We start from the raw sequence: 10,635 nt of genomic DNA on the forward strand, positions 1-10,635 counted from the left end.
TAGACTGGTCACAGTGACACCATCAGGCGGGCAGAACAGGGACAAGATGCCACGTGTCCCAGGACAGTGCTCTTTCCACAGAAATCTTAGTTTGCTTATCGCACAAGCAGGTTTATTGAGCACCAGCTCTTTGCTGGGCATTGGGGTACGGTGAGTTCAGTACATCCCTGGCCTTCAGGGAACATCAGTACATCCCTCCCCCTTCAGACAGCCTGAAGGGGGAGGCCAGCTGAGACAGAGGGAAGTGTAATGTTGACGTGTGAGAGGTGCGGGGCTGGCGGGTGTTCCTGGGCCTGGAAGCAGGTCCTGGAAGATGAGTGGGTGAGGGCTGGGGTAGGGACTGTGTCTGGCGTGGGCAGCGGACACTGGGCGGTGAGGGCAAGTACAAGCAAGGACATGTGGGCCTGGCTTTGGGGCGAGGGGACACTGGAGAGCTGGGCACTAGGCCCCCGGGGTCCTCACCTCTCCCCTTGGTCAGGAACCGCCCTGCCTCCCCCGGGCCTCCAGAAGCGGCACGCCAGCAGGACCTGTGCGCCTGTTCTTGCCTGGTGTCATGAGATGCGGAGGGCCTAGCGTGCCTGCTTCCCTCTTGACATTTAGTATTTCATCTTCATTACAAAAGTCACACGGGCTCTGGTAACCAATCTCAGAAAACACAGAAATATTTAAATCGAAAAGTGAGAGCCACCACACATCATTAGACTGTTTTTGGATCACGTAACAGAAAACCCAACCCCGAATAGCCTGAACAGGAAGGAGGTCTGTGGTTCTTTCTAATGCAGACAACAATACTGTGCAGTAAGTACCCTCGTGGTTTGAGGAGACAGAGGCCCAGAGACGTACAGGGACTCACCCAGGGTCGTACAGGTGGTAAGTAAGAGTAAGAATTTGAGCCAGGCAGTTGGACTCCAGAGCCATGCTCGTGACCACTGCACTACCCAGCCCAACTCGGCACTGTACAACGAGGAAACCAAGGCTCAGAGAGGCTCCGAGACTTGGCCGAGGTCACCCCCATGGCCCTGGCATTACGTCTCAGCAGTGATTTCAGGGACTGTTTTTACCCCATTCGTGGTGCCTTTATCTTTGATTTTGTTCTCATTCATTTAGAATACCTGCCAAGCCCTTTGACCCCCCTGACCTTCCCTTTCTGCAGCTCCAGAAAGCAGTGGGGCCTGAGATCACCAAGACGGACCTGGTCCCTGCCTTCCAGAACCTGATGAAAGACTGTGAGGCCGAGGTGAGGGCCGCAGCCTCCCACAAGGTCAAAGGTTGGTGCTGGCAACCAGGACACAGTAAGCGGGTGGGAGTCCGGGAGGCTGAAGGCAGAGCTAGGACATCGGGTCTTACCTGCCGCCACCTCCCTTTCCCTGCACACAGAATTCTGTGAAAACCTCTCAGCTGACTGTCGGGAGAATGTGATCATGACCCAGATCTTGCCCTGCATCAAGGTAACAGGGAACTTGGTGGGAGGAATAGAGCAGATCCGAGCCTTCTGGAAAGAAGGGATGGGGATTGGGCATTAGTGGCAGCCAGATGCAAACCGAGTTCCCGGCCTTCCAGGAGCAGGCGGTCTTGGGTTTGGAGCAGTTAGGGGCCCTGAGTGCAGGCAGCATCTGGGGCTCAGGGCTGGACGTGGGGGCAGGGAGTGCTTCCCCCTCGAAGCTCACTGGATCTCCTCATCCAGAGAGCTCTGGGATTGGGGTGAAAGCTGCTGGGAACAGGGGTCGTTGAACTCTAGGCAGGCCGGACATGTACGGACCTGCAATTCCCCGTGCACACCAAGCCTGCCCTGGATTGAGATGGCGAGAGTAGGCTGTGTCTAGGGCTTCTTAGGAGTTGGAGTCTTCTTGGCCACTGACCCTGTGGCTCCCGCATTCCTTCTCCCTCCCAGGAGCTGGTGTCAGACGCCAACCAACATGTCAAGTCGGCCCTGGCCTCAGTCATCATGGGCCTGTCTCCCATCCTGGGCAAAGACAACACTATCGAGCACCTCCTGCCCCTCTTCCTGGCTCAGCTGAAGGATGAGGTAAGGGCACCGGGAAGGCTCTGTGCTCTGGCTGTGACAGGTGGGGCGGCTGCTTTCCCAGGTTCGCCAGGATCTTCAGCAAACACCCAGGTTGCCAAGGAGTTGAATGTTTGTGGGCATGATGGACTGCACGTTAGCTTATTTGTTTATTAGGCATTTGTTTTGCATGCCCTTATTCTGTACTAGTCCTTTTTTCCTGGGCACTAGGGATTCCAAGAATAAAAAAAGAACGAGACACTTTTGAGCCTCAAGGACCTTCAGAGACTGGCAGTAGAGAGGGACAGACGGGCAGTCCCATGATGCCCTGATCATACAGGTGCTGTGGTACATTCATGATGATCAGAGTTCAGGCTAAGATGCTGTAATAGAGACCCCAAAATACAGTGGCTTAAATAAGAGAATTATTTCTCTCACAACAGTCCAGAGGTGGGGTGGACCTACACTGGGGGGTTGGCCCTGCTGACCTTGGCACTCTGTGGGTCTGAGGTGGCTGAAGGGGGAGGGCACCGACCAGCAGCAGGCCCAGTCCTCTCAACAGTAAGACCCCAAAGAGGGCACCCATCCTGTCTATTCACACCCCACTGGCCAGAGCCAGTCATGCGACTGACCTCAGCTAGCTATTTATTTGGCTTGAAGCACAAAAGATGAGAGAGAGCACCGCGCGATGGCTGGAGAGGCCATGGGGTGACAGCCAGGGCAGGAGTGTGGACTTGAACCTGAGGTGGAGGAGGCGGAGCAGGTCTGGGTGTTGGGAAGGAGCCCTGAGACGTGTCGAAGGAAGATGCAAGTGCTGCAGCCTGAAGAGGTGCAGGGAGACCACACCGGAGGCTGCTGCTGGAGTCTGGGAGCGGGGTGAGGCTGCAGAGGTGCGGCTGGTTTCCAGAGGTAGGAGGGGCCGTGCCGGGGCCTGGGGGCCCGCAGGCCCCCTGCTGTTTGCCTTGGTGGGGACTGGGCAGATGGTGATACCACAGGCTGGTGTGAGACCCGTTAGTGTAACTTCTGTGTTCGCAGAGACCTCACCCTGACATACATGCACATGCACACAAGCGTGCATACACCACACACACACACACGGGCACACATATGCGGTGCACTAGGAAGTTGGAGGGAACATTGTAACAGTTCATTTCTTCACAGGTGAGTCCCCTGCTGTGCACACCCCTCCCCCAATTATGACAGTTGAGGCTTTTATAATCATTGGATATAATGTCCTTTTAAGAAAGATAAGTAAACTTAAAATTAAATCATCTGTGTTATTTATGTAAACGGTGTTTCATGAACATTCGCAGCAGCTATATCTAGTGGAAGATTCAAAGGACTGTAACAGAAAAAGAGTGAAACTAACAAGCTGATGAGCCCTGGGCCGGTTCCTTCCCTCTCCGTCTCCCTGAGTATCCTTGGCTTTAGGAAGAAACACATTAATCCAGTGAAGGGGAGGGGGAAGTTGTGTTGGCTCTGAGAGTCAGTTGTCTTCAGTTCTTAGACTAGGTAGTAGGAAATTGGCTGTCTTTCATTCCTAAAGGAGGCTATTATTTTTGAAAAGCAGGACTTAACGTGCTTTTCTCAAAGGATTTGTGGAGAGGCCTTTTGGGAAATCTCACTTTGGAGCTGGCAACTGAGGCTGTCTTGTCTTTTCAGCGGTTGCCATTACTCTTCTTCATTGCGTGCTGGGTCTTAGTCCCCATGGCCACCCTTAGCTCCAGTGATTTGCCTGAACAACCTTCGGACCTCAGAAAAGCTGTTATACTCAAATGGTCACTGTTGATTACAGTGAAAGGATACAGATTAATATCAGCAAAGGAAGAAGGTGCATGAGACCAGGCGCCAGTTTCCAGTTATCTTCTGCCAATGGAGTTATACATAGTGCGTTTAATTCTCCCAGCACCAACGTGTGACAACACATGAGGAGGCTGCCAGCTAGGGAAGCTCGCCGAGCCTTGGTTTCCAGGACTTTTACTGGGGGTTGGTCACGTAGGCATGGAATGGAGCCGTTCGCGTGGCTGACCTTAGGTTACTCTGTCTCCAGCCCCTGTAGAGGTCAAGTTGATGCCACATGGCTCAAGGTCCTCACCATAAATCACATTATTAGCATACTCTATCTGGCATGGCCCAAGGCCCCCAGGTAAACAAAGACCCTTTTATCAGGTTGGATAGTCCAGGTGCTTAGAGATCACCTCCCAGGAGCTGGTCAAGGGCCAGTCCTTTGGAATGTGCCAAGTTTGAACAGCGTAGACCTATCCAGTTAACCCTTTACTGCACACTTGCTTATTTGGTTCACTGATTCATTTCAGTGTTTGCTTCCTTACCCCACAGCTCCCAGAGGGAGATGTAGAAAAAATTAACGGTGGTGTCTGCCATCCAGGAATATATGATGTTGGACAAGGAATTAGTTGTGTTTATGTGCCTTTTCTTAAAAGTTGCTTCAAAGGTTTTTAGAAGCAGATGGGGGCACAGACTTCCCTTCTATCCTAAGATAGAGCGTTCTCATGAATCTGTCATAAGTCGAAATGGTGTAGAGCAAAGGAGCAGTTTTTTTCTCTCGTAAAAGCAAAAATCCTCTTTGGGTTTCTTTTGGTTAGCAAAAGCAGGCACCAGTGCAGGTCTTTTCATAAACTCAAAGTGGTGTAAAGCGAACTTATGAAAAGTGGGGGATACCCGCATATGTGCACGTGTTGTAAGTCAGAGCTCATAATACTGGTAGTCACCTAGTTGTTCAAAAATATTTCTTTATTCCTTCGTTTTTTTCTTTCAGCTGATGTATTGAGCACCTACTATGGTCCAGAAACTGCTGGGTACTGGAGACATAAGGATAAATGAGACGTGCTCCTTACAGAGCTCAAAGACTAGCAAAAAGAGTAAAAGCAACAGAAATGATAAAAGTAATAAACTCCCACATGCCAAGCCCTTTGTGGATCAGGCAGTTCAGTAGCCTCTACCACCCTTTGGGATTAGATGGACGTTTCTGTGTCACAGATTGATATCCAGGAATGTTAAGCCCCTTGCCAAAGGGCTCCCAGCTAGCAAATGGCAGAGCTGGGATTAGTATCTTGTCTGTTTTTCCCAGGGCACCGTGTTTTTGCACTGTGATTCCTGCAACTTCTTCAAAAGGGCTAAACATTTCTTGTGCTTCTATGATGAGATTTGAAAAGCTGTCCCATTTAATAATTCATGTTGCTTGCTTTGTGTGTGCTTTTAATGCGTCCCCAGGGCCGGGAGCTGGGCTTGGGCAGTGGTAGTCTGCCCTGCAGAGATGTGTATTCCACGAGGTCGGTGTGGTTGAGCCCTTTGCGCCCTGCCCTGGGTTCTGCGTGTGTTGGCCTTCTCCCAGAACCCTTCTGTCCTCTCCTCAGTGCCCGGAGGTGCGGCTGAACATCATCTCCAACCTGGACTGCGTAAACGAGGTGATTGGCATCCGGCAGCTGTCCCAGTCCCTGCTTCCCGCCATTGTGGAGCTGGCTGAGGATGCCAAGTGGCGAGTGCGGCTGGCCATCATTGAGTACATGCCTCTGCTGGCTGGACAGCTGGTGAGTGCGGAGGCCTGGTGCCAGGCACGCTGCCCTGGGAGAGGTGGACGGTGGAGTCTAGTCACAGTGCAGTGTGTCCTGGGCTGTGCCGGTGGACCTGGGGGCCGTGAGGGCTCAGTGGAAGGTGTGAGGACTGTCCGGGGAGTCGGAGGAAGGTGCACAGGAAATAGGGCCTTTATAAGATGGATAGAATTAAATGAGAGAGAGGAGAGAGAGAAGCCCCTCAGGTGAAGCTGAGCAGTGTCCCGGCTGCTTGGGGTGGGTGTGGTTTCCCTGAGGTTTGCTGGAAACTACCCGGTCTCCCGTGATCCCTTACTTCCTTGTCTTCTGTAGGGGGTGGAGTTCTTTGATGAGAAACTCAACTCCTTGTGCATGGCCTGGCTTGTAGATCATGGTGAGTACTTCTGGTGTCTCTGGGAGGAGATGGGGGCTCCAGGAGGAAGGCAGGGGGGTGGGTTGTCTGGGGCAGGTGCGGGGAGGGAGCAGGCTAGAGTCACTCTCCCATGCTGTCAGATGCTCATGTGGACCAACTCCTTGCTTTTTGGAGTCCCAGAGAAGCGCAGGGGTCGGAGGCGGACATAACAGGTCACCCCGGGGCTGCCTGCTACAGTCAAGAGTCCTAGGGCCACCAAGCAGACAGCCTGGGTTTGAATCCCATCTCCTGGCTGTTGAAGCTTAAGCAAGTCACTTGCCATCTTTGAGCCCATGCTCATTCTGTGAAACATGGGACTTCTCATCCCAGTCTTTGAAGGCCATTGTGAGAACTGCTCATTGTTTTCACTAAGAGTGGCAAAAATAAAAGTTAACATTTTCCTGTAACAGGCAGGCTCCATTCCATGTACTAAGTACTAAATCATTTGCTTGGGCAAATCACTTCTCGGAGCCTCAGTGTGCCCGTCTGTATCTTGGAGCTCTTGAGGAGGTACTGCGTGGAAAGGAAACCCTACATTTGGCACACAGCAAGCCCTTTCTTTCTCTTGGAGTTTATTGGTTCGTATGTGGCCTGGTACCTAGGACTGCTCGGTAGGCAGTAGTGAGTGTGACTGTGACTCCCCGCCCAAGTCAGTCCTTCACCTCTGAATCACCGCCCCCTGTCCCTCATCCTTGTGCAGTCTATGCCATCCGCGAGGCGGCCACCAGCAACCTGAAGAAACTGGTGGAGAAGTTTGGGAAGGAGTGGGCCCATGCTACTATCATCCCCAAGGTCTTGGCCATGTCTGGGGACCCCAACTACCTGCACCGCATGACTACGCTCTTCTGCATCAATGTGAGCATGCCCACCTGCCTCCGGCCTGTCCCTGAGGGATGGGGAGTACCTAGGAGAGGAGGAATGGCAGAGGGTCCTCAGGGGAGAAGCCTGGCTTGGGGGTGGGGAGGTGATGGGATCTGGGGTTGCAGGGGTGAGTCCCTGGGGAACTGCAGGCCAGAGGTTGGGGCTCCCCAGTCAGAGTCACAGGGCCTCTGGGGGTGGGGACCTGACGTTGTGGGAAGCCCAGGACTAGGGAGACTTGGCCTCTCGGAACAGTGATTGCCAAACCTTTCTGAGCACCCTCTCCTTCCCCACAAGATGTGTATATATCTATTTATGATATAATGGTTAAATGTGCAGTTTATAGAATCAGACCTGCTTTTTAATTCTAGCTCTGCCATATATTAGCTATATTTAATCACTTAAATAAACCATACACATAACTAGAAATTAAAGGATAGGATTTCAAAACTAACATAACTAAGTGTTCTGATCATTTCTTCCCATGCCTCACTTTGGAGACCACTGCACTGAGGAAGGGATCCCAGGGGTCAGGAATCAAGTCCCATCCCAAGAGGATGAAGGGAAGTCTGAGGGTGGGGAGACAGGATGGGACAGTGTGGACTGGGGGTTTGCAGGGCAGGGAGACAGTGGTGTTAGGAGGGTGTTAGGGGAAATGGGAGCTTCCAGAGAATAAACTACCCTCAGGGTGGGCGAATCTGGGCTCAGAACTCCCCCTGTTGCTCAGCTTCACCCTCTGGCCTGACAGTCACCAGAGTGGCCTGGTCAGAAAGGGAGAGAAATGGGAGTTAGCCATGCACTTTGGGTAGTCACCCTCTGCTCCTCACTACCTCCAGGTGCTGTCTGAGGTCTGTGGGCAGGACATCACCACCAAGCACATGCTGCCCACAGTGCTGCGTATGGCTGGGGACCCCGTCGCCAATGTCCGCTTCAATGTGGCCAAGTCCCTGCAGAAGATAGGGCCCATCCTGGACAACAGGTGAGGCCTGGACCCTCCTTCACACACCAGCAGCGCTGGTTTTGGGCATCTTAATCTTTGACTTTTGAAGGCAGAGCTTAAGGTTTGAGGCCCGGCACTGCTGTTTGCTTGCTCTGTGACCGCGAGGTCTTAGTTTCTTCAAACGTAGAATGAGAATTCACATGACCTGCCTCACATAGTGGGAGGGGCTGAGAAGGTGGCAGTTCTATATAATAGCAGCAAATCATTAGAAAATAAAATTAACAAGTGTGTGTGTGTAATTTACAGTTGCACCAAAACCATCAGATACCAAGTAATAAACTTAATGAAAGATGTGTAATACCTCTAGTGAAAACTACGAAATGTTGCTTTGGGAAATTAAAGAAGACATACATAATATTCATGGATGGGGTGGTTCCCCAGACCCATAAGTTTAGTATAATCTCAGTTCATCTCAGCAGGTTCTTTGTTGAAAAATTGACAAGTAGATTCTGCAATTAACGTGAAAATGCAAAGATCTGGAATAAGCAAGTCGATCTAAAGAATAACAGAGTTGGAAGACTTATGCTACCAGATACCAAGACTTAACTATGATGCCACAGTAATTAAAAAGTGAGGTGTTGGCACAATAATATTCAAATAGCTCAATGGCACAGAATTGAGGGCACAGAAACAGACCCTCGTGTATACCACAGCAGCTGCTACTGCAGTTCAGTGGGGGAAATGGATCGCTCTGTCAGAATGACTAAACTAAAAAAGCTCAGTGGCGCAGTGTTGGTGAAGAACACTCTGGTGTTGGTAGACGGCTGGAACTCTCATATCTTGCCGGTGGGGCTGTAAATAATAAATGGGCCTAATCATTGAAAATTGGTAGAGTTGAGTGAAGCTAATTAGACGTACACCCCATGAGCTGGCGTGTCCTCTCCCGGGTGTATCCTCTCCCGGGTGTATATCCGAGAGAAAGGAGTGCTTGTTTCTAACAAAAGAATGTTCATGGTAGCTTTATTCATATTAACCATGAAGTGGAAACAGCACAAGTGCCCATCGACAGTATAGTGGATAAGTTGTGGTTTATTCATATGGTAGGAGACTGTATTTAGCAATAAAAAGACTCCTTCCTGCTGTATGCAGCAACCTAGATGACTCTCAGAGACTCACCTGCGTGAGAAGCCAGGCCCAAGAAAACCTATCCTGGGGTTCCATTCATATCAACTTCAAAAATGGATGAAGGGGCATGTAGGTGATGGAAATGAGAAAAGTGGTTATATTGGGGGGGGAGCTCTGTCAACTGGAAGGGGACATGTGACACCTGCACCTCTGACTTCTGTCTCTGTCCACGACACAGCTTCATACCTTTAGTTTCTCTGTGAAGTCCACCTTCGTTTCCCCAGACAACCGAGTGTCGGTGCAGATGTGTTTCCCTGGGCCCCTTACCTCCCTGGGCCCCTTACCTCCCTGGGCTCCTGTAGGGCCAAGTCCCTCCATTTTGGCGCTTGCCTCTCCGGTTACTCTTCATCAGTTTGGTCTGTGTCTTCCTTCCATCCCAGGCTCCACGTGGGTGAGAATCAAGAGGGTTGGATTTTCCACTGTGTTCACATCTAATATGCAGTAGGCCTCATTAATATGTTAAATGAATGGGAGGTACCGATTGCCAAGGCTCAAAGACTTGTGGGTTCTGGATTCCACTTTTCCACACTGTCTGACCTCCCTGTACCTGTTCTGGGCCCCAGAGGCCTCTGTCCTGGTTTATCAGACTTTCAACCTTCAAAGTAACTGTTTCTCTGGCCCCTGAGACTCTTAATTCAATTGTGTGTCTGTCTGTGCACACCTCGTGCCCCCGGCCCCACCTGGCTGACCCCCTGCCCTCCTCTTCTCTTCCCAGCACACTGCAGAGCGAAGTCAAGCCCATCCTAGAGAAGCTGACCCAGGACCAGGACGTGGACGTCAAGTACTTTGCCCAGGAGGCTCTGACTGGTAAGGCATTGAGAACTCCGAGACCCCAGCTGCAGGGTGGTCTGCAAGGATGGCGCTGGGCCTGGGAGCAGCCGCTCCAGGTGGGGAGACGCAGGAGCAGCTGTGGGCAGAGGGCTAGCTGCTCTTCTGACTCCCAGCTGTTCCTGTTCCCCCAGTTCTGTCTCTCGCCTGATGCTGGAAGAGGAGCCAACGCCGGCCTCTGGTGTCCACCCTCCCCCCCAGTCCCTCCCTCAGGGAGACATTGGGGGCCTTTGGCTGTCACTCCCTGTGCATGGTCTGACCCCAGGCCCCTCCCCCAGCACGGGTCCTCCCCTCCCCAGCCTGGGAATCCGACTTCTCACCGTCCACCTCCCAAGGGGCTGAGGGGAGCGCAAGTTGGGACAGGGCAGAGACCTTGGGAGGAAGGGGCCACTGCCGCCCACGCTGGGGGAGAGATGTGAGCATCCCGGGTCACTGGCTCCTACTGCTGTAATGGGGACCCCCTCCGCCATCTACTTCTCCACCTCCCTTCCTTCCCCTCAGTGGTTTTCTTTGTGTCAACTGTGTCGTTTTTATTTTATTCCTTTTTTTCCCCTTTTCACAGAGAAATAAAGGTCTAGAAATAGCTGGTCCTCTGGTGTTAGTCGCTAGCATGGAGAAGAGGGCACCACCTCAGTGCCACAGTCTTGCCCTTCTCTCTGGGGAGGACCTAATTACTGGGCTCGCACACCCCTGTGTCCTGCGAGTGAGGAGGGTTCTCTGGGAAGCCGATGGGAGTGCAGCTGGCCCACTGGGTAGCGGGTCCACGAGGTGTCTCTGGCCAGCACAGTCCTGAGGTGCAGTTCAGTTTCACAGACGTTGGCTGAGTATGTGGTGGTTAAGAGCAGGTGCCTTGGAGCCAGAC

At 52.1% G+C, this 10,635-nt stretch overlaps 1 protein-coding gene across 1 annotated transcript in view; it reads left to right on the forward strand.

Annotated features, from left to right (window-relative positions):
* Window positions 1-10,359, forward strand: part of LOC308605926 (uncharacterized protein) — a 32,857-nt gene extending 22,498 nt beyond the window's left edge. Inside the window, exons 7-15 of the mRNA XM_081216297.1 lie at window positions 1,154-1,268; window positions 1,378-1,448; window positions 1,892-2,026; window positions 5,377-5,550; window positions 5,884-5,944; window positions 6,663-6,817; window positions 7,657-7,799; window positions 9,661-9,752; window positions 9,908-10,359. Coding sequence (XP_081072423.1) covers window positions 1,154-1,268; window positions 1,378-1,448; window positions 1,892-2,026; window positions 5,377-5,550; window positions 5,884-5,944; window positions 6,663-6,817; window positions 7,657-7,799; window positions 9,661-9,752; window positions 9,908-9,924 — 963 coding nt within the window. The 3' untranslated portion in view covers window positions 9,925-10,359. The remainder of the gene's footprint in view (window positions 1-1,153; window positions 1,269-1,377; window positions 1,449-1,891; window positions 2,027-5,376; window positions 5,551-5,883; window positions 5,945-6,662; window positions 6,818-7,656; window positions 7,800-9,660; window positions 9,753-9,907) is intronic.
* Window positions 10,360-10,635: the final 276 nt, after the last annotated feature.

This window comes from Mesoplodon bidens (assembly GCF_964165515.1).
Source record: "Mesoplodon bidens genome assembly, chromosome: 18".
In the NCBI taxonomy this organism is placed as follows: domain Eukaryota; kingdom Metazoa; phylum Chordata; class Mammalia; order Artiodactyla; family Ziphiidae; genus Mesoplodon; species Mesoplodon bidens.